General features: G+C 31.2%; 1 protein-coding gene across 1 annotated transcript in view; it reads right to left on the bottom strand.

Moving 5' to 3' along the window:
• LOC119830870 (G-protein coupled receptor Mth2-like) overlaps window positions 1–20,199 on the bottom strand; it is a 57,080-nt gene extending 36,881 nt beyond the window's left edge. The window contains exon 1 of the mRNA XM_038354046.1: window positions 19,689–20,199. Coding sequence (XP_038209974.1) covers window positions 19,689–20,180 — 492 coding nt within the window. The 5' untranslated portion in view covers window positions 20,181–20,199. The remainder of the gene's footprint in view (window positions 1–19,688) is intronic.
• Window positions 20,200–25,304: the final 5,105 nt, after the last annotated feature.

The following is a 25,304-nucleotide window of genomic DNA, read 5'->3' as shown; positions in this document are numbered from 1 at the left end:
TTTACTTCAAATTAACCAGGTATAAAAGTATGCAACACATCCATTTCCCCCTAAACGTATGTACATACAAATACACACAAATACTTTAATCAATTTGAATAAAAAAAGACTTCAAACGACGCGTTTACAGCCCTAATATGAAGTAGGCTTTGGTTACATAATCGTCACAGCCGCAGGGCATTGGGACTCTTAACTCCGACTTGACATGGCCTATTTTTGCGAATCTGACATCCTTTCTCAGCTGTGGAGAGCTCGCGGAGACTGCGTCAGGAAATCCAATTGTGTTTAGTGCTGTGCACACAGAGAAAGAATTAAGCCGAACAGAGAGACAAAGCCAGTACATTCATTTTTTAATTATACTTTGAATAATTAATGACGAAGCAAATTTATAACGAGATCATTAGATTTTTGAATCCAGGCGCAACCTTTGCTCGGCTTGAACTACAGAACTACAGACACATCTGTACTGATGATGCTTCCAATTTCCAAAATAGTTGCCATTTTTGAACAAATTTACAAATTGTTAATGCAAAAACAACAAATACGTTTGATTTGAAAATTTTGTTTAATGAACTGTTATAGTTATAACTTTCCATCAAACAACAAAGCAATGCTACACGATGTTAACGAACATTTGTATAGACTCGCATATAATCCTATATTAAACTAGCTGCACCCGGTAAACGCTGTTCTGCCTTACTCTTATCGTTTAGTGGTATGAAAAATAGATGTTAGCCGATTCTCAGACCTACCCAATATGCTTACCAAATTTCAGAGGAATCGGTCAAGCCGTTTCGGAGGAGTATAGAGACTAACATTGTGACGCGAGAATTTTATATATAAGATTATCTTCATGACGTTTTTTCACCTCTTACAGTCACACGTTTACATAGATACTTATCAAACAAGTCGTGTTGATTTTTTATATCGTAATTTCCTTTCTACAGATTTATTTACTTAAGTGACTCAGTTCCGTGATTTTCGATTGTCAATGTTGTTCCATTGTTAGTGAAATAATTTCCTAGTTCCTCGTCTACTGCTGTATCAAGATTAAAAGGTATTCGATTCAATTAAATACATTAAGATATTCAATTTATTTCCTTATTAAGCCATTGGCATTTTTATAAAGCCCTAGCTGAGTAGAAAACGGTTTTCTATGACCGATTTCTTGGTATACAAAATAGAATTGTTAATGACACCTTGCCTATATTACCCAAACAAATAGAACATTCATTTTTTATTGTAAACAACAATAATATGATAACATATTTCAGGGGCCATCCTTTTAGTAAGTGAGCACTATAATGAATGCAGGAAACGATTTATGAACAGGTCCAAACAAATGTAAATGCCCTCTTAATTTCACCCACGGTGTAGTATTCCCCTGGGCCAGCTAAATGCTTTTATTCCACGCTGAATGTCACCGCTCCATAATTTATGACTCGAGGGCTTTCGTAGTTATGACTTATTGTCCAATCGAATAATGCCCTGAATAATCTTCAGTTTGTAATTTGCCTATGAAAATCGGAGCCAAATGACGCGTAGCTGACATTAAACGCTTAATTTTATATTAGTAGCGAAGATTATTAAGTATATTAAGTATGGCCTTTTTAGATCGATTGATGCATGGTCGAATAGCTTATTCCATTCATAACATATGAAATTAACCAATTTTTTATAAATGTTATTGCGCCTCAAATTGCTATTACGTTAAATGGAATTAACTATTTTCAATAAAATTTTGAACCTCTTTTGTTTCATCATAGAAATATACCTAGCCGTATTTTCTTTCCATGCACTTTTTTATACTTCCAGGAAGTGCATAGTATATATGTTTGTTATTATAACCAGGCTCCGGAATTATTGAACTAGTACCATTCCTAATAAATGTAAAGCGTTCTTACATGAGATCATTTTGATATCTTGTCTATGTACAACGTATACTAATATGCAAAATTATATAAATAAAGTATAAGAAATATTTGAATTTAAATATGTTTAATATTAAATAGCCTACTATGAGAAAGTTTATGAATAAACGTATCATAAAATCTGTTATTTATATTTCAATTCAATCATAACATGAAACTGTTTGTATAATCGACAACATTATAAATAAGCTAGCCTTTCCGTCAATTGATTTGAAAACTATTCAAACATAGATAAAACGCAATTAATAAAATGGAATGCATATTCATGAAATGCAAATGAATCAAACAACATAACCGTAAATGTTATAATTTTGGACATTAATGCATATTTCAATCTATTTACAATATAAGTGACCAATGATGTTTACTTTTTGAAAAGCGTTGTATGTTGTCTATTAACATGATTAAAAATACATGAAAAATATTGGAAATCTAATTTCTAAATTAATACTATCCTATCCTACTAATACCATAAATACATAAATTTATTAAATAAACTAATATCAAAAATCAGCTAAACCTATAAGTAAAAATCTAGTACTTATGCATATTATAGTCTGCTTAGAATCATACAATAATAATATTTTAAACGTGACAGTTTGTGAGCGTATGAAAAAATGAGCGTTTATAAATAAAATTTAATAAAGGAAAATAGTATGTAATCTAGATTTGTAATTTTTATCTATGCGAGTAAAGCCGCATGATCAACTATACTCTTTAAACGGCTAACATGCATACGACGCCATGAACTTAAGCTAGTCTTGTTGAATAATAAAATAGAACAGAAAATGAATTACTGATTAAATCTACAGGAAATGTTAGTATAGTCCGTTTTCTATTAATAAATTCTAATACATTATTATGGGATACCCGGTTGCGCAGTAAAATTAATATAACATAAATGACTGGTAATATTTTTGCTTTCTTTATTTAATTATACCGTGGTTTAGATAGCCCAAGATTATACTACTAGTTCTAGTGCCAGAATAACACATAAGTATATATATAATAAGAAATAATTTCTTTGCACGTGGCTTCGCCCGTTACGCGTACCTATTGTTATGCGTAAACATTTAATCCAATGTTATATTTTTATTTGTTTTATTTACTACTCAAACAATCAACCATTCAGCAACAAAGAATAACAAAATATTTTTAGTCTCTCATCTTAATTACACGGCACAATTAATGAAACGTCATTTGCAAAAGTTCGCGACCACGTTTCATAATAAAAAAAAGTTAATTTCCTTAATTTGGCCCGCGTTTTCCTTTAGACGTTCCAATTCTTTCGCGGTCCAACTGCAAAAAATTCTTGCTTGTTCACATTTATTCTTTCATTTGCGAGGCTCTGATCCGGTGGCAGCTGGCTCTATCCATTTTTGTTAGTGAACAATTAAAATGGATTCCTTCTTTCCGTGTTTTCGCCGGTCAAATTTGTTTAATGATCAACGATTTTTGGCGAAATACTGATAATGGGTTTCATTCTTCGAAAATAATCAAAAATATCAGCCCATACGCGAAAAAATTATTTAGAAAATGAATTTAGGAGCGTAGTAGTAAATAAATACCTTACTACAAAGCATAGCATACTTACATACAAAGCATTTATATAACATTATTTTTAACTAACGAACAAAGCAAAAGAAGAAATTACTGTAATTTGTTGACGTAGTTAAGGCGCCACCTTGACAAAAAACGGTTCATTTCTGTTTAACCATTATCAAAGATAAACATCGGTGTCAATGGACGAAGATAACGGCCGTCGCTTAACGCCACTTTAACTTATAACACGTGCTATTTCTATGTAACTATTCGTATTCTTAGAAATTTCCAAATCCTCTACTTAAAATATTTACACGTTGTGGGTGATGCTTTGCAAACGTGGTCTTTGCGGTACAGGACAAATATAAATACAGTCATATGCGTAAGAATGTTAGTGAATTTTTATTTTTAGATCAAACTTTTTATGTTCTTAGTTCAATAGTAGGTTTTTATTTCACAATACAAGTATTAATTATAAAACTTATTTAAAATTTCCTATAGCTATTTTTAACGAACCCTGATCAAGGAACAACAATAAAAACCTCAAAATATAAGTTTATTTTTTATAAACAAGACACATATTTGAAAAAAGGATACATATATATAAAAAAAACTTATAACCTCAAAACCCAAATTAAGATTCCACCTGTAATTTTGTGAGGCGCTTCTGAGATGGTATCAACTGTCGTAAAAGTCTAGGTGTTCTGAACTGTGAAAAGCTTAAATTATCGTATCTAATTTGTGTGTATCATAATATTTCCCCAGAAATTCTTGTTTTGCCATGACTTGATAACTTTGTATGGTTACAATATTTTGAAATATATAAATACTAGCTGCGCACCGCGGTTTCACCCGCGTAAATCCGTATCCCGTAGGAATATTGGGATAAAAATTTGCCTATATGTTATTCCAGTTGTCCAGCTGTCTACGTACCAAATTTCATTGCAATCGGTTCAGCAGTTTTTGCGTGAAAGAGCAACAAACGCACACACATCCTTACAATCTTTCGCATTTATAATATTAGTAGGACTAGGACTAGTAAGATATGTCCTGTCCTGTCAAAATCTGTCCAATACAAATATTCTAAAACATACAAATTATTAACTACATAATCAAGACATAAGAAAACAAAAACCTAATCGCGTTCGCATTATTACCTTCACAGCGCGAGAGAGCTTAAAAAAGGTTTAAGAAAACAAAATGAGTGAAAGCGATGGCTTACTTCACATGCGTAATTTTCTTTGAATTTTCCACAAACAACTTTTACAACGTAAAGTATAATCATGAAATATTCATAATACATAAGCCGTTTATGTTGTCGTGAACATACCGACATTATAGAGTCATTTTATTCAGTCTCGGCTTATTACATACTAGAATTTGTGAGGCAAATTATATTACCTCTGCTAATCACTGTCAAATTATGTAAAAACGTAAGGTAATATAATAGTAGCTTGACCAAGATAAGTACATACTACCAAATAATGCATAAAGTTGTATGGTGTACATGTTGAATAAAACTCTTAATAATACCACATATAACATAAGATTATTCTAAGACTACTTTAATATCAAAGAGATTATGTTAGTGAACTCAATGATATGAATAGATTCGTTATGGAAAATATTTCCTGTGAATAGATTAATAAAGTTTGTATTTACTTACTTTATTCTATGTTAAAAACTTACATGATTTCAAATTTAACAATTTATATGAAAAATCCCGCCTTTCGGTGTATTTTTTTTTTCTATTCTTTAAAAAATACGGAATACATCATTTTTTTTAATTTTAATAAGCCGATGGTTGTGATAAAATGAAATTTAAACCGCTGGCAATTTATTATAAATGTTAAGATCTTGAAGTGCGATTGCAGTGTTAACTTTTAACACGAACACGCTATTAATTAATTCCTACGCAATTCAATAAACAAGTCTAAAAGTTAAAACATCAATTATTTTCACCACCATTAAAATAAATGGACTATTTTTCTGTCGGTGTTGTATATTCGATTTCACATGTCTTATGTTTAAATAACATTTTGTTAATAATTTATAGGATAACAAAAATGCTTTAAAAAATTGAAGTTTATTCTTCAAAAAATGAAGACACATCGGGAGAGCTTCATAGCTAGATGAGTTATTTATCACATCTTTATAAATACATATCTTCTTCTCACAATCTTTAATTTACTTTATATGTAAAAGAATCTATAGTAAAATGTAAAAAATAATATACATACTACTTATCGTATCTTTAATCTAAATAATTTCAATACATTTGAAATAAAACTCAAACACAAAATGCAGATCTCATAATTGTGATTGATATTGATGAACGCATCCGAAAAGCCATTAAAATCAAAACAAGGCTATAAACAAAAGGCATCAAACTGTGTGGTCGATCGTCATGCCTTATTCGTATAAGTAATGTCAGGGAATTTACGACGTTCCGTTCAGATTTACTGAGACACTACCGTTTAAGGTCAACAGTCAAACGGCCATGGCAGTACTTGTTGTTTTTTTTAATTGTTTATTGGTGACCGTATTTTTGAATATTTTATTATATACCTGTTCTAAAACGTGGCAACCAATTGATAAATTTAAAATAACATTAAATGAGGAAATAATACCTACATCTTTTACACAAGAAGAGAAGAAAAGAGTCCTGCAGTTTAAGTAACTTTTATTTATTAAATATCGGTAAGGAAACTAGATTCCTTAAAACTCGTAGTCTATATAATCTAAAAAAAAATGCCGATGGATCTAAATTTATCCATTACTATTACTTTAATAGGCATTAGAAAAATGAATATTCAACTGACAGCTTTGTCAATAAAAATCAATGAATACCTATTAATTAACATTCCGCTGCGCTATTCTGACGAACTCATAAAATAATGATGTATTTGTAGGTACTTCATTATAGGCAACAAAGTATCAAAGATCAAAGATGTTTAAAATACATTGTATTATTTATATCTCCTGAAAAAAGTCATAAGAATAACTCTATACACGTGTATCGTATCCAAAAGCAATTCAACACTCGCATTACAACTTCATACGTAATTCGATACAAATCGTTCGAAGTAAGCCTACGCTATTACCGAATAAAATTTCATAGAAAGCTTAGCAAACAGAGCCTGATGGAGCGAGCCATTAGAGTCCATGCATAAATTGTTAGCTTAGTGACGGTAGCGCCGTCACCTTGTATTGTGCCTGTCGGCTTCTACACCGATTCTCATTTTACTGGAGAAAATTTTTAATGGAGACAAACATCGGTTAGTGTTATGAAATAACCGTATTGATTTTTACGTTTAGATTCGTGCTTTTACTGTTCTAGTATTTTACTAATGCGTCCGCTCTAGAAAATAATTTTGAAAATAATAATTTACAAAATTATCAAGACATATTATATTGAAAATAGACGACCAAATGAAGTCATTTAGTGGAAACATCCTAATGAGTGGGTGCACTATTTCTATATATTTAATAGTTTACCATTAACGATTAAATTTCAATAAACCTGAAGCTATCTTAAATACAGTTAAAAATTTATAACTGTATTCCACAATACTCGATTAATCCGAAAAATTACCATTATTTTTTAAAATAAATTGTTTTAGGTACCCAAAATCATTCGTAATTTAGGCTGTCAATTGTTTATTTTTTACAATCATCAATCTGCGACTTATGCCATAATAAATCACTATATCGACGGTAATAATCAAGTAACAATAAATCAAATGCATTATGAAACAATGGTGAGCCCGGCAGCTCCTATCAAAGTCCAATCCATTAAATCGTTTGACCATTCCATGGAAGCGCATCACGTTGTATCCAATGGGTTTTGTAAAGAATTTTTATCGCAGATTTTAATGATTGACACTGCCTATATTTCCTGTATACATAATACCTTTATTAACATTTAGGAAATACACACTAGGTTATTTTAATGGCTGTTTTATAAAATTGGTGTAAATAAAAAATATTATGTTGGAAAAAATTGTCTATATATCCTAACATATTAATATTCCTAAAATAATAAATCCAATAAAATCTACAACAGAAAAATATACATAAAAATAAATTTTATCAATATTTCTATTAATTCCTAATGGATTATTGGATCCTGTTTGATTACAAAAGAATAATAAATGGATAATTGTTATTATTAAAAAGTTAAATTCATTTTCAATCTTGTACACATTCATTTTTTAATGTAACAAACTTTAACGAATATTCAAATTCAGTTTCTATAACACCTTTGCATTGAATTGAATTGAAATATTTAAATAAATTCGATACAATTACAATAATAACAATTTCGAACTCATTGACGATTGTCGAACATGATTATGAACATAACCTACCTATAGGTATACATATCGATCCATTATGCATAAGAATAGCGTTTGTGGCAGTTATAGGTATGTGACAAATTGTTCCGTGAGAGCATTGTTTGGTAACAGAATAGTCAAGTAGCTTGTGTCCCCACTTTGTGTTAGAATGACTGTGGTTTGTTCCTCGGTTTGACGTAGGAGGTCCAACTGCGACGCTACAAGCCATAGATTATTCACACATATACCTCCAAGCGATCATAGATTATAAACAGATAGCGTAACTGTCAAATACTTGTTATTTTTTTCGATGTGGCCAGTATTTTAATTATGGTAAAGGTGATTTATAAGGCTACGAAATAGTAATCAATTTTTATTTTGTGTCTTCTTCTCTTAATGGCTATTTTGTGTCATAAAAATTATATTTTATTTGCTATTGGAAGCCAGCTGCAAAAGGTTTAGAAATTTTAATACTCTTACCATTTATTACATGATATCATATCGATACTCTCTGAATAAACATGATATATGTAAAACTATGATTTTATAATAATAAAACGTCTTACACTGGATATAAATATCTCGATTACAAATCTAGAGCTTGCATGTACGTATCTCATTCTTTATTGCCTTTACATCGGCTCATATGTCTTGCTCGACTTTCATTAGCATTATCAATTATGGAAAAATGCTTTAGAATAATATCGGGTGTTATAACACAGTAATGTAGGTCATATCGTCTACGAAATAAGGCAAGTTACCGTTTGTATTCTAAAACATTGTCGTTAAGATGTGAAGTTCCTCCCACGCATTGTCCAAGTTGGAGGACTTAATTAGTCGCATCTCAACACTGCGGGATATTTATTATAAGTCCCACAATTGTACTGATTGTGAACCCACCTCTCACAAAAAGATTAATATCCTATTCGTAGTTAAATGAATACAGGGATTAAAACAAATGACTAAACTGTAAGTTCTCTAACTTAAAGAGAATATAGGTACACATTTACACTACAATTGTCATATAAAAATAAATGCTTATTTTTATACGGAATTTTTAATTAATATTATGCAAACAGTAATTTAAATACATACTTCCATTTACAATAGTAAATATTAAATACATATATGTATTTAAACAGTTTACTTAAATAATTAACCACTGTTATATTATCTTAATAAAAATAAACTAAAAATAAACTCACTAGTTATATTATCTTACACATATTTTAATTAACTGCAGCCACAACGAAAATTCGTTATAAATTATAACAAATTAATCACATTTTGTAAACCACGGAGTTCTAATAAATCAAAATTTTCTATAAATGTAGGTACGCGGCTGTTTAACCCATTTCAGAGAGATAACTGTGATTCTCTGTCTTAACTGGGAACAAGCTGAAATGAAGAATTAAATTTCAAACAACTTTTAGCTACATCTTCTAATATATAAAATTCTCGTGTCACAGTTTTCGTTGCCATACTCCTCCGAAACGGCTTGACCGATTCCTCTGAAATTTGGTAAGCATATTGGGTAGGTCTGAGAATCGGCTAACATAGCTATTTTTCATACCACTAAACGATAAGAGTAAGGCAGAACAGCGTTTGCAGCTAGTTGTAATATATAACGATATCGCTCTTTACATGAATCCTTTAATTAGTGGCTTAGTCATTCACATTCAGGTTGCGATGTTTTAAGCATTTTATCTTTAATACAAACATCTAAAACATAATTTTTATCTATAATACCAGATAAGTAGATTTTTAATAGACGTGATCTCTATTAAAGCAATATTGTCTTTTTTTACAGGGTAATATGAAAGACGAAAATATTCAAGATAATTATATCCATCCAGGTAATATATAGAGCTCCCATTAAGTTGTTATAAGTAATTCCAGAGATAACTTGCATTAAAAGCGCGTTAAAATTGTTAATTCCATAGATTATAGACTAACCGGCTCCGTAATCTATTCGCTTGTCACGCTTAAATGTCGCAGTAAAATAAAACTATTTTATCGATAAGTTTTTGAGACTTATCACTTACCTACGTTAAGATTTTATCGTGATTTTAATTGATAATGCAACGAGACTACATAAAATTTGTGGCGTAAATACTAAATATGGTATAATATTACTTTTATATTTTAATTATATATCGTTATTAAATATTCACATACAGAATATCTATAAGATTTGCGTATAATTAAGGTATTGTGACGATTACTTTTAGCAAGCATCAGCAAATTAAAATCATCGTTTAAGTATCATATGAATTTATTCTTGTTAGATTTTAAAGCTTTTAAATACCGATATCAAAAGCATTGTGCTAGCGACACTTCACTGAACGTAATATGATTAAGTATTTAATTACAAAGTACTAAAAACCTTAAAATGTTTAACTTATAAGATTTTCAATGAAATTTATGATGTTCCTCTCAAAGATTTAAATACATACAAACAAACAGTTCCATTGACAACACAAATTTGAATACCTACAATACATTGAATTCTAAAGTCTTGTAAGAGACGTTTCATGATCACCTTACTCCCATACATTTTCTATAAAAACCAAGAATTACAATAAAGGAGAAACATTCTAAAATATCTGATATGGTGAGCACCCTGTATACTTGTTTATCTTATCAAGGAAGCTTTCAGTAATTTGTATGCAAATAATCTCCCACGTATACAATCTCTTAAGATTCTGGAATGATATAGAACTTCGTATCTTTAATCTTTATGTACCAATATATGCGTTAGATAAAAATAACAGTTCAAAGTAACTGGAGAAAATGGTTATTTGCGTATATTAGACGATTTATTTTGTTTGAATATAAGCATAGGTAATTTTGCAATCATTGATAAACATTTCTTATATCAGGTAAATTTTTAGTTCATAATCCAAGGATTAAAGGCTAGGCTAGCCTAAGGGCAAGAAGTTTTCAAAATAACAATTGCATTGTCATTCACTTTATGTATTCAAACTAAAACGACAATATTCACTGTCTACAAAACTTTTTTATTACTATTTATTTCAATATATATTCTAGTTACCTCAAGGCACATTCAACAGTTTTTAAGACTTAGCATGATTTAAATTCATCCCCTAGAAAGGAAATAATAATAAACTAACGTTCTAGAAACAATGATGTTGCGTAATTGCTTTAAGAGAAGTTTATAGTCGTAACATAAAAACAGCCCTTAAGGCTCTCCAGCATGCATTATCTTACAAATATATATCTTAATATATATAAATCTCGTGTCACAATGTTTGTCCTCAATGGACTCCCAAACCACTTAACCGATTATAATAAAATTTGCACACCATGTGCAGTTCGATAAACTTGAGAGATAGGATAGTTTAAATAATTTTAATTACGATAAATAGCAACCCGGACGGAGCCGGGGCGTGCAGCTAGTAGGTATATATATTTCAAACATGAAACAATTCTGAAGAAACTTAGATCAAAGCGCAATTTATCATTGTACTCATAAAAGGAATTGATTTAATTTAATATGCATAGATTAAAATGTAACTACGGTATTATTATTTTAGAAGCCTGTAAGTAACAAATATATAAAATTTATAAACAACTAGCTGCGCCCCGCGGTTTCACCCGCGTAAGTCCGTATCCCGTAGGAATATCGGGATAAAAAATAGATGTTGGCCGATTCTCAGACCTACCCAATATGCTTACCAAATTTCAGAGGAATCGGTCAAGCCGTTTCGGAGGAGTATGGCAACGAAAACTGTGACACGAGAATTTTATATATATAGACTAGCTGACCCGGCAAACGCTGTTCTGCCTTACTCTTATCATTTAGGGGGATGAAAAATAGATGTTGGCCGATTCTCATAGATACCGGATAAGCACAAAAAATTTCATCAAAATCGGTCAAACCGTTTCGGAGGAGTATGGCAACGAAAACTGTGACACGAGAATTTTATATATTAGATAGTAAAGCCCCTAGTGGTCCATTTTTAATGCGTAAATGCATTCCTCATATGTTATTGACAATACATATTTTTTTTTAAATAGGTGAGCTTTTGACACCCCGCTTTATCGTCTATCAAATCAACCTCGGAAATCTAATACAATAACAATCAGATATTACGCCACGCACTAGTCACACAATGCTAAATATATTTTGTATAAAATAAATTAGCAATAATAGTATGAGGTTACTTTCCAAACCTCATCAAATTCAAAACCACTCAAAAGATTGTTTCATTTGATTAATCGAAAATATTCACGTAGAAATGCCAAAAAAAATCAAAACGCAATTCGAGAAAGGCTCTGCATGTTATCAGACATCTTCGAAATCGTTATTGGATCTTTTGATGTTAAATATTTCATTGGTCGCGATTTTAATCACGCAAATTTCTCATTTATTCTGGCATTGAGATATTTCGTGTACGCAAACCAAATTCGCGCTTACTCAAACGTTCTTGAAAGTGAATTAATATACGAACGTTGCGAGATAATCGCAACTTAAGAAAGATAAACCTCGTGTAACAGGAACCGCTATATGAATTGATGTATTGTTTTGACAACGGTAATTTGATATTAAACGTAGAAAATCCTGAACGAATTAGGGATTGTAAACAAAATTGATTTATAATTCGATAGCTTTGCTGATTGTTTTACACGATATATATTACATAATATTATATGATATATATCTTAAATAATTTTTCATGCACTGTTTATGCAGATACATTAATGATATTTGTTAATATGAGTCATAAAGCGGATATAATTTTGCATTTGTTAAAACCATTAAACTATTTACTAATCATAAATGACCACTCTCAAAGCATTATTGTGTTACAAATTTCATAATCATTATCTAAATTATGTCATAGGCTTAATGTGAAAATTGGTAGTAAATTCATTCAAATATAGCGTTACCATATGTATAACTTAATATACTTGTTGCACGTATGAAAAAGGGTAATTTAAAACTCCGTGTTAAAAACACGAGCTACGCTAAGGTAATTTAAGTGGGTCCACAACGCGTCCACTACTTCTTAATGCTGTTGTCACGCGATTGAACATTTTTTTTGATCTTGAAACATAAAACGACGGGTAATTTAATAGTTAATGGGTGAAATAAATGAACGTTCGCTTATTCCTTTACATAACACACACCTAGTAATACACAGTGCTAACAACTAAGCGAATTATTTAATCAACACCAAAAATTGTTTACTTCAAAAACGTTGCGTTGCGTGCTCGGTCATCTCGTGAAATGCAGCAATAAAATTAATATAATTTTAAGGATTTTTGAATTCCCTTTATATTAATTAAAATTCAGTGTTTACGTTGTATGTATGTTATTTATTTTCGCTTACAGCGTTGCTTTGTCGTGCAGTCACGCAATGTTTTGATTGCCTCACTAAATACGTTATCCTGGTGAAATAATCTTATTCATCTTTAATTGTTCGTATTAATAATACATTAAACAGGTTTTGTTGTTGTGTGTCACATTTATAGCCCTAGTATAAAATTTCAGACTAATAAGTCATTCATATTTTTTTTTATTTAATTTGATTTTGATTTGAAATCACTCGAAATCGTATTCACAATTAAAAACAGAATAAAATACATCTGCAACAAAAGAACAGCTGCCTGCTATTTTTATTATTATTCCTAACCTCTGTTGTTGTAAGAATAGCTAATAACATTGTGTTGAAGTTGTCGTTTAACCTATATCTTTTAGTTGTGCTACATAATGCGGATGAATATATGTATGCGGATTTAGACACGATTTAAACTTCAGTGATAACTATATTTTTTTTTATTAGCATTTAGACTTTTTAAGCGTGCTTTTTCTATTATTCCATCATGAGTGATTGTTTTATTTGTAAAAAACCTTTAGGTGAAAATAAAATAAGAACTGTGAAGGCAAAAGGTGTAAAAACTTTAGTAGACCGAGCGGTCGAATTTTTGAAGATTTTCGCTTATAACTTTTTTATTTATAGTTCTACGATAAAAAGTTACTGAACCAAAGTTGTAGAGAATTTAATTTGCAACAAAAAATGGTAACAAATTTTTTTTATCAAATAAATAGTTTTAGAGATATATCATAAAAACCGTTTCAACCCCTATTTTCAAGATGGCGGCCGTGGGACAAGGGTGGCAACCCCACAAACTTGATTTTAGCTTTACATTGACCCCCCCCCCCTACACATCAAAAAAATAAAATTGCGTCCTCTAAAAAACGCAACCCCAAATGTAACTTTTCAATGGACTATAAAGCTAGTAAAATATAAAAGTACTACTGTATACATTTAATTTCAGCGAGTGTTTCAATAATTGCTAAAATAACTCATTTCGTATTTGCCCAGAAAACAACTTCCATGGTGATTTCATGTAATCACTTCCTCATTGTCGCCATAATGGCTAAAGCAGATGTCATCCTCCACACAGAGACGGCTTAATTCTCTCCTACATCGTAATATCTCCGAGTATGAATTAAATACAAACCCTTTATGGTCAATTACATAATATTTAACTACGTTACATCTCTTTGCGATAATACAAATACCAAGCCAACCTAACATTATATCACAATTGTATGTTGATTACAGTCGCATTATCTTTCACTCCTACGTGTGTAATTTATAATTGAAAACGAAATATTCTACAAATCAAACATGAGTATCGATCGTTCACAAAGTAAATTAGTTTTGTGATTGATTAGTTTATAAATAAAACCATAAATTTTAGAGAACACTAAATTCGATATTGTATTAAATGGCGCAATTAAAATGATATAACAGCCTGTGGTTTGATCTGTTTGTTTCAATATTTATGGTTGCAAGTTATCTATGTGTCATGAAAGTTGATTTAATTTAAGTTAAAAGGGTAAAATGTTCGTACTAAAAATACAAAAATCAATGATAAAGTTAAATAGGTACTAAGCACAATAAAAATGTATTTAAATGGAAAAGTAAATAAAAACGCAAAGTTACTACGAATGAGAATTTATTTATAACTATATATTTCATTTACTTATTGACCTTTCTTAATACATTTAAAAAATGAATGTGGGTGTGGAGGACGCTTCGAAATAAATTTCACAATCATAGTACCTACCTATCATACAAGAAGCACGGTAATAGTTCTTAAATTGAAAACATCAATATGAATAAACCATTGAAATAAAATAACGAACAATGAATCGTATTTAGCCTAATGGAACACAACGTCAGTTGTTCATTAGTGTGAAATGAAAATCAAATTACGCGACAATGTACATCGTGTAGACGTGCGAATTAGTTAATAACACATGCCTAATTTGTGTTACCTGAATTCATGAAAATCACAATATCGTGCCTTTTGAAATAATATATGTAAATTAACACACACCGAATATGCGAAATTTACGGAAGAGATCGCTTACCATCAGTCAACCTCTAACAGTAGGTACAGTACAGTAACAGTTGCCCGCTATGACGTAAAAAACACAGATGTCCTTAGGGTTCGAGGAACATTGATTTTCAAAGTCTGATTGTGCAGTTTAACTTTTCATTAAACTCGGTCTTATGATTTATTTCAGTGTTATACGATATCGGATCATAGTTTCGGATTTCTCCACCACTACCAAGACCAGTAAAAAAATTCACCTGTACTGTATGTATCTATCTCATTTAACCTTTTTTTTAAATAAAGGTTTATGAAACAAATTATATAAATGTCCTTTGTAAACACGTAGCTACCTACAGTATGAAGTTTATGTATAAAGTCATCCCTAAGATAACCCTTGCTCACACTGCATGATAATGAAATAAATTTTTAAATTACAAACATATTTTACCAAAGCATTAAGCTGTAGACAGCCTTGTGGAGTCCGAGAAAAGAGTAAAATTATAATTTATTCAGTTCTGACATAGTCTAAAGTAAAGCTATTGCAAATGCGATCTCTTTGTAGACTTCTGTCTTTGTGCATTGCGCGAATCCTTTGACGCCTTATTCAAGAGGATTTCATTTTTATATAAATATTACATGACTAGAAATACATGCTTTATAAATCGCCTCTGTAGTACCTATAGAAACACTACGGCTAATAGTTTAAAATTATGGGCACATTGAGAAAAAATATTTATAATATCAACTAAGATTTTTCAAACTAAGCGATAACAGTTTGGATTCATTTCTCACATTTTCTTTGAGAAATAAACGAGTAAGCTGTAAGTATCTATTTTAATTGCTTTGCAAGTTTTTCCTAGTCTAGATTAGCCATTTCCTGAACGAGAATTTCACACGGGATGCAATAATTGCACTTTTCTCATATTTTTTTAAGTACATATCAATGATTTTTCTGTGACAAGTGGTATAAAAGTAAGACACAGATTGACAGAAATAATCTTTCAATTTGTTAACCGGCAATCAATATAAATTTTGGCAACCTATAAAAAGGTGAAGCTATAAGAGAGTTTTATATATTTAGAGGAAGATACGACGGCAGATATCTGTAAAACCCAATTCTTTGATTGCTCAGATAATTTATCATAAATAAGACATTGAACACGAAAAAGTTTGTCCTCTAAAGAAAATAGTTTTGTCGCTGAAACTTCTACAAAAGCCGTAAATTTTTTTCCAAACATGGATATTGGTCTATCACTAAATGCCTGTCAGACGGAGCGCGTCAATCAGACTATTAGCTTGTCGCGTGAACAGCGTGCGAGGGAAATTATTGATTTGTGTCTAATATCCGGTTGATTGGCGATCGCCTGGGGCGGGAGGCGTGCACGCGGTCACGGGAAAAGTTATTACATTCGATGTATCGGACTCACTGGTGTTTTACATTCGTTTGGCTTCGAATATGCTTGAATTGGTTGGATCAATATTATGTTATACGGTGAATTCGTATGGTTGGAATTGTTTATAAACTGGTATTTGTTTGTATTAACGTAATTGAAACTAACTGATTTTATTTTGTTTAAGAAGAATAGTATGTACGGTCTAACAAACTATAAAAAAACGGCATAAATAACGATTACGACATCATGGTAATTGGATGTAGCACAGATTGTCTTCTTTACTTTATATACTTTTTTTTTTATTTATTACATTAATTATTATTCTTTCATAGCCAAAAACTCTATCATCTACGAACTACTTATACCTCTATGTTTTTAGTTAGAAGTAGAGAAAATGTTTGATTCTACTAACTAGTTTTTAACCACTTATATTTCTTGCATTTATGAAGATAAGTTGTATTTTAACTCGGCGTGGCATGTTATGGATGAAGCAAATAAAAACAATACATCAGAATTTATAGTAGTTAATAATAATCAACGCTTCGTATTAAGCTTGCATAAATGGATATCTTAAAACTATTTAGCCATACCTATACCTAAATGCCTAGTACTGGCAAGCGGGCGTAGACGTGGTCACTTTAAAACCTATTACGTCCCAATTCGGTACATATCACTATCTATAGGAGGGACCTAACTCAATCGGACTCCAATATCCCCGACATAATCAACTTACATGCATCAAGCAATCATGTTTAGGGGATATTTTCGTCCGTCGTCACGCATCGTTTGCTTATATTTTGATCGGCTATTTCTGAACGTTTATGATTTACTATAATTACTTACGCAGTTCTTAATTTGTGTGAGTGCCAAAAAAAAGAACGATAACAAGAAAATTTAATAAATTATTAAGGAGTTGTCAATTAACAAAAAAACATTACAAATTAATCAATGGTAAGTAGCTAGATATTAAAAAAAACTATTGGTGTGGTCAGTAAAATTAATGCAACTTTCTATTTCATCCGTCCAAAGCCGTTGTTTTATCTAATTTTTATTTGTGCATGTATCTATTTATGATCTATGTTAATATTAATTTAATTTGTTTTTATCGATGGTCAAGCCGGGCGGAGCTATGATGGACGGGTAGTATAAAATAATGCACTACAAGGAACAAGTAAGTATATAAATTTAATGGAATATTTTAAGTCAATATTAATTTAAAAAAACACTACACTTGCTATAATTAATTTTCAATCGAGTATTGACACTAATGTTAAACCTGAGTAGAAATATTGCAATATCATTTTGTTGTAAAGCTTTTATATTTCCTTCCGTGAAATTAAGATAGAGGCATCAGCAAGCAGGTAATGGAAGATGAGATAGGTAGGTAACTTTGTCAACTGCTTGCTTTTAGAACGACTAAAATTACGATGTCAATTTTTGTTTCAGTGAGAACATGATTTAATAACTAAATAAAATCACCTTATATCCATACCATATCCAATCACACTAAATGAAACACTTATTTAATTACTCATAAATAAAATATCTATTAGGTATCAATTACCATTATTTTCCCTCTAGTTTGTGTAATCTGGACATGAAGGATATTCGAATTTATTAATAAAAACAATGATTATTAACGCTATCGCAAGACATTCATTATCAAGGTTTATAATTACTAGAAGGTACATTGTAAAAGTTGTAACATTTACCCACTTCGCCTTTTGTTTTTACTTTCATCATTTCAATTATAGCTGTCACTGATTATACCTTTGAATGCCAAGGGCGAACTCACGATAATTCTTACTTTTTGTATTATTTTAATAAGATAAACATCGCACAAAAACATACAATTTGAAGCATCGGTTTTCATATTTTTCCGCACATCGCGTTGTTATTATATTCATTGAAATATGTACAAGTACCTATTCACTCAAAGGAATATAAGGATAAAATAATTTAATAATAAACAAATGAAAGCTAAAATAATTAAAGCAAGTTGAAATTACATATAACTATAGCGAGAAAGATATCTCAAAAGATTCTTGTATTAAAATAACAAGATAGGTAGGACCTCAACATCGACCTACTTTTATCGTAAATAGAAAATATTTTATATAAAAAATAAATTCGCAATGGAGTTGAGAAAATTAAGGGCTGTCTCTCGGTTTCGAGCACTCTTCAGTTTTACTCGTTTTAATAAATGTAAATCTCATTCTTAAAAATGTAGCGAGGAATCATAAAGATTTTATAATTAGCACTGAACCTCTAACTCAGTTGGGATTGGTCTGAATACTTTTAAACTTAACAAACTCGTTATATACTTTTAGCTTATCAAACAAAATGATAAACAACAAACTCAAAGGTACCTAGCTGATTTGAAATTATTTTATCCTGTTAATCCTAATGGGGATAATAAGATAAAGATGCTTGATAAAGTTTGAATGAAATATGTTCGTTTAAAGTGGGTCTAAATCGAGTGTTTAGTAGTCGGTTACATACAAACATACAGGTGAAGCTAATAAAAGCCCTATCGTTAACATTTCATAAACACCGTGTAAATTCCAATCATCCCCTTAATTAAAACAATCCTTCTAAGGCACGCACCTGCAGAAACCGCAATGTAGTAAAAACAACTCAAAGAGTTCCAGTTTATCCTGTTTTACACACACATATCTCTTAAAATGACTAAACAGTTTAATCATAACTCTATCGCAAAAGAAATTCCTAAAGATAATAATACTTCCGTGAACATTATATTTCTCGGTATATCTATAAGATTGCATTCAAATCTTTCGCTTATCGATGTATAAGCCATTCGACGTATATAATCACTATGATAACATAAAAAAAATATTACGAATGCAAAATATTTATATAATAAAAAAAAAAACAGATTATCAAATAACTAATCTGCAATAATTACCCCAACACGTTTAAAGAAACAGTCTATACCTTCTCAAGATATTTATCGCTCAAAGGATAACGTGAAAGGCCTTTGACATCCCCCACAGGGCTTATTGAATGTTCATTAACCACCTCGGGGCAACGATAAAGATGAAAAGGGTTGCTATCTATTGCGAGCAAAGTTTGTTTTGGTTTATTACCTCGTCCTGGCGGAGTCTCATCGGCGGTGACACATCACGATGCTCATTCACTTGATAACTTGCACTGGGATCACTCACTGCACTCGCATTCACGCTACCGGCTCTGCTGCCTTCAATCACGTCCCATGGAACATCATCATCGTACACCGCTACATTCATCAACTTGGAACCAGAATGGAATCTCCAAGGCAGATCTGTTCCGCTCTGACGCGGTCTGCGTCTCTTGTGCCTAACTTTATGCCTCGCGTATCGTCCAACACCGTGCTCATACTCATCACCCATCATAGCATCGTACAAAGTTGACAGGTCAACTTTTGTCTTATGTCTTACAGTTTTGGGCGCATCGGTTACTATCGGTTCCCTGATGAGTCCCTCCGCGTCCCAAAGTTGTATACGGAGGATGTTATCATGTGAGGGAAGCGTCATGTGAGCGCGCACTGTTACGAGCGCGATTGCGAGTACGAGAACGACCGCGCGCGCGAATCCGTCCATCTCTGACGGCAGTCGCGAGCCTACTAAGCATACCGCTAGAGGGGCTCTGATAGCCGCCGCTTTTCCCGCGCTTTCCCGATAACAACTGTGAAGTATTCGACATCAACGGCGCGCCTCGGCCAAGATAAACATCGGCCGCACACGCTTATCACAGCATGATTTGTTTGATAAGAACAAACATCACACATTATCTACTTGGATAGTTACACAGCCACAATAATAAATGAGTGACGAAAATATTAATTGCAACCTCAGTACTTAGAATAAAGATTATGTAGCCTATAGTCACTTCTATGATGCTTTATATGGGGTTAATAAAAAATGCATGTACATTTACAAATTACAATTAACAAATACAATACGCTTTACAATTCTTCCAACTGAAACTTAATAAAAAACAATTCCTTACAAAAATTATGGGAAAAATAATAAACGCAACAACACAAACATATCCATATCACAGATAACATAATACTATACTACAATATTAAAGAAATGTGTAAAATATCAATAACAACGTAATAAAGTAGGGTCAACAATATGCTTAGACGAAACTGTACAGAACTGTGTTGTTCGTTTCTTGATAAGTATTACGTCATTTGAACTATCACCTACATTCCAGAACTATTATAAGGTTTCAGAAATAAATCCCTAGCTGCGAGTACTTTAGTAAATAATAATCGCCGATAATCTGTATAGTAAATTTATTTGTATTCAAAGAAATGTCCAGAAAATAATAATTATTAACTAGAAATTTACTTAGTCCAGTAGTCGAAATTCGATTTTACTAGAAATAGTCTGGCGTTAGGAAGGTATTATGCCAAATTTTGTTTAGTAATCATTATCTGCGCTTGAATGAAGATAATATCTTAATGTTTAATCGTTGATACACTGTGTTATGCTATGAAATAATCTTAAAAAAGCTATACTGTATGATATAGATATTTATAATATTACATCTACCCACTTCATTTTTCTCTACAGGTCAGTCATCAAAAATTTTTGTATGTGTGATTTATTTCTTATTTCAAACATATTTACACTATAAAAACATGAAATAAAAAAACTTTCTTGTACAAAAAATGATGAAATGAAAAAAAAAAAAAAACAATAAAAAAGTAAGTACAGCAACGAATAACACAAATAGCAGGTATATATAAATATACTAGTAAAGACTGAGCTTTAGCTGGCTTTAGATTATAATACTATATACAATATATGTAACATTCTTACTTGTAAACAAACCGAACAATATAATGTACTCTACTTATACTACGGTAGAGAAATGTTTTGTAGCAATGCACTAAACTAGAACTTAAAAATAATTGCATAAATAATACGTAGATACATCAAATCAGATGCATTCAATAACAAACACATTGTAAAAGAAACAATTGGAAGACAAATAAATTATTTATATAAAAAAGGAAAGACGCTTCCTCGATTCTTTACAAAAACCGTAGTAAAATAGAACATAGATTACTCATGTGGCAATCTCTAGCATGTGGCTAAACAGACAAAAGAACCTCCGAGTGTATTCATCCAATAATTTGATTTTAAGCTAAAATATAATCAAAGATTCTATTTTATTAGGAGACAATTAAAGGAACAGCAAATTGCTAATTATCTTAATTAATTTTTTCTGTAGCCATTACAAAATGCATTCAAATCAGTTAAAAGATAGAAAGATAGGGTTTTCGTAATACTGGCAATTTGACATTATAAAAAATCAAAACACTTTTGATTAATTATTATTGCACAAAACGTAAGATCGGATTTATATAAAGAGAACTTCGCAGTTGTTTATTTGTTGATACTAGGCTTGGGATAGTTTGCTATGTTAATTCGCCAAACAAAACAATTTTATGACCCATATATCAGTCCGACGATCAAAGTAGGCAACAACAAACATCTTGCCAACGTTCGTATATTTTGTTCCATTAAACACACAAACATTGTGCAAAATATACGATACTTTTTGTTGTATTCTAACCACAGAGAACATAACTATACTAGATCTAACATTATCAATATTTAATAGACTAAAACCTGAAACTGAAAATACATTTCGATTTTAGACGTACCCTATAATTATGTAAGATGCTCCATTATTTTGAATTGGAAGTTGTGAAATTATAGTTGTATCCATTTACGTGTAGCAGTTATGGGTAGGTACATTAATTATTTGTTAAATAGGTTCCCTCGTACAACTCGCGTAGTCAAAGAAAGATGTTTCGTTTCGCTGGGATCTTCGGGATATACCTAAACTGTAAATGCTTCCTCCTCTCGGGTTAGCGATCTTTAGATCAAATCGGTTCAGTGGTTTAGGCGTGAAGAAGAGACAAACAGACAGACAGAATTACTTTCGCATTTATAATGTTATTAGATATTTAAAATCGTAATAACTTTTTACTTGAGGAAAGGGATTTCCGCAATAATGATTTGTTATTTATCGATGTAGGTGAAGGGTACTTAACATTGTTATATATGTTTATTGTATTGTTATTATTTTGTTACATACTAAGTATTTCAATTATTTGGTGATTCGACTTTTACTTATCTTTATTATTATATCAATTTCTTGTAAAGGAATTACGATAAGTACACGCTACTACTTTCGCAGAAATATTGGGCACGTTCTAATCTTTATTTTGAAACGCCTGTTTTTAATTTTTAGCAAAATCATACTAATATTATATGCTAATATTATATAAGTGAAAGTTTCTTTGTTTGGATGTTTGTCCGTCAATCACACTGAAAGTACTGAACGAATGTTGATGAAATTTGGTATACAGACAGGGTAAGAGCTGACTTGGGACGCTTTTTTATCCCGATTAAATGCTCCCCTGGTATAAAACAGAAATCTTGATACCAGGGCGGAGCCGGGACAAGCATCTAGTATTTAATATACTCATAATCATAATGATAATACTAGTATTATAATATAATAATATTAGTGATGATAATGAAATATTTTATCAATCTAAAGTGGCACCAACTTAAATCTAAAATGAGGGGTGTCGTCGTCGTCCGTGTAATCTTTAGAATAATATTCCTTGAGATACCTTTATCATTTTTCGTTAAGTTTAACAGGTAAAAGGTCGCCATAAGAGAGCAATAAAACACCTAGAGCCATAAGTGTATAATCTATGCATAGAGCACTCAAATTTGTCAATAATGACAATTCAACATAATAAGTTCATTCAATCATTCATTCATTAGTTAAAATTTTTGCTATTTTCAACATACGTTGGTAGGAGTGTATTAAACAATTATTTGGTGTTAACATTGTAATCAATAATATTACTCGAGAATATTTTTGCATAACTATTTCGTTTAAATCTCCTATATTGTTCAAACAATGCTATCATCGTTCATTATAATGAAACAAACACCTAAAAAAGGTATAAAATTCATTCAATGTACATAACTAGCTTTTGACCCGCCTCTTCGTCCGCGTGGAGTTTGATAAAAATTCCTTTATTTTAACTCCTTTAAATCTTTTTTTATCACTATAAAAATCTGTTCTCTCTATCAGTGTATCAAATTTCATTAAAATTGGTTTAGGGGTAAAATCCAAACAGCCACAAACAAACAGTTACCTTCGCATTTATAATATCAGCTGCTGGATCGCCTGATGGTAAGCGCTACCACCGCCCTGGAACATTTGGAGATACGTAAGGTTGATTGCAGACCTAACGCCTCTACAAATGGATTGCCGACTTCAAATTGGAAAGGAATTAAGAAAGGATGGACGAAAGGAATAGAGGAAAGGATTGGGAAGGGTCAGGAAAAAGATATGTACCTCCGGCACCCCTACTCACCGAACGAAACACAGCAGTATCTTCTGTGCACGCCGGTCTTCTGAGGGAGTGTGGTACTTCCCCGGTGCGAGCTGGCCAAATCTCCATATTTTTGCGTTATTTACTAAATATGTTTAAAAAAATAAATATAGCAAAAATATGTTACGATAATATTGAATTTTTTTTTTTTTTCATTAATATCTAGACTGAATCAACAGATAGTGGTGTGGTGTGGTAGAAGGTGGGGAATTAAAAAAGGAAAAAAATAATAAACCGTACATATTGAAAAATATATATTTTAAACATCTACCCGTCCTAAAGGATATCCTCATCCTTCCTAATTATAATATTATGGCAATATAACTACATATAACAGTTTACACAGAACATATCATCTCAACCGCGCAATGGGTCTATTTTACTCAGGAAAATTAAAAAAAAAAACCGTGGTCTTTTTTATTGGAAAAACCATATAGAACATTATGGAAATGTAAAGAAAATTATGCTAAACGAGAGTTACAAAAACAGCACCTATATTATATTATCTACAAATAACATACATTTTTATTATATATTCCGCAATTTACCCAAATTCATCTACCCAAGTTTATTTATTCACTATGATATGCATACATCAAAAGCAATATCATGTTATTATTTATTACATACAGGTGATAACAGATTCATTGCACTATGATCATTGGAACGTATAGTTTCAGACGCTGATAGCATCATCATCATCATCATCATCATCATCATCATCATCGACATCATCAGCCCATTCATATTCCCACTGCAGGGACGCGGGCCTTCTGTGAGGGTCTAAGTTTTGTAGATATCAGATGTCGTAAAACTTCTTGATTCTTCGACATTTGATATCGGTTTCCTCAAAAATGTTTTACTTCACCGTTCCCATTTTTTAATGTGAATGAATGTGGTGTAAACACAGAGTTATAAAAAAATATGTATTTTTAAGTTGTGGTATTCTCTAAGTGTCATTTACATAATCAGAGCCTCGAAACGAAACTATAAGCTCCATTGATCATAATACACTAAATCCGAGACACGATACATATATATATATACAAATTGCACATCGAATAACAATAAGTTATTAACAAGTATAAGATATTGCATACATGTATTGAAAAGTAGCTGAACCGTTACGTTAAGTACCACATACGCTAATTGATATAACCGTAAATATAATAAATTGTGACTGTAGTTTTCATAACAATTAAAAATGTCGTAACTAAAAGCAAATTTGTGAGTCCCTGAAACCTCGGGTTTAATAACTTAATAATACAATAACTTTATTAAT

Source organism: Zerene cesonia, chromosome 12 (assembly GCF_012273895.1).
Source record: "Zerene cesonia ecotype Mississippi chromosome 12, Zerene_cesonia_1.1, whole genome shotgun sequence".
Taxonomy (NCBI): Eukaryota; Metazoa; Arthropoda; class Insecta; order Lepidoptera; family Pieridae; genus Zerene; species Zerene cesonia.
This window is presented reverse-complemented; position numbering and strand designations above follow the sequence as displayed.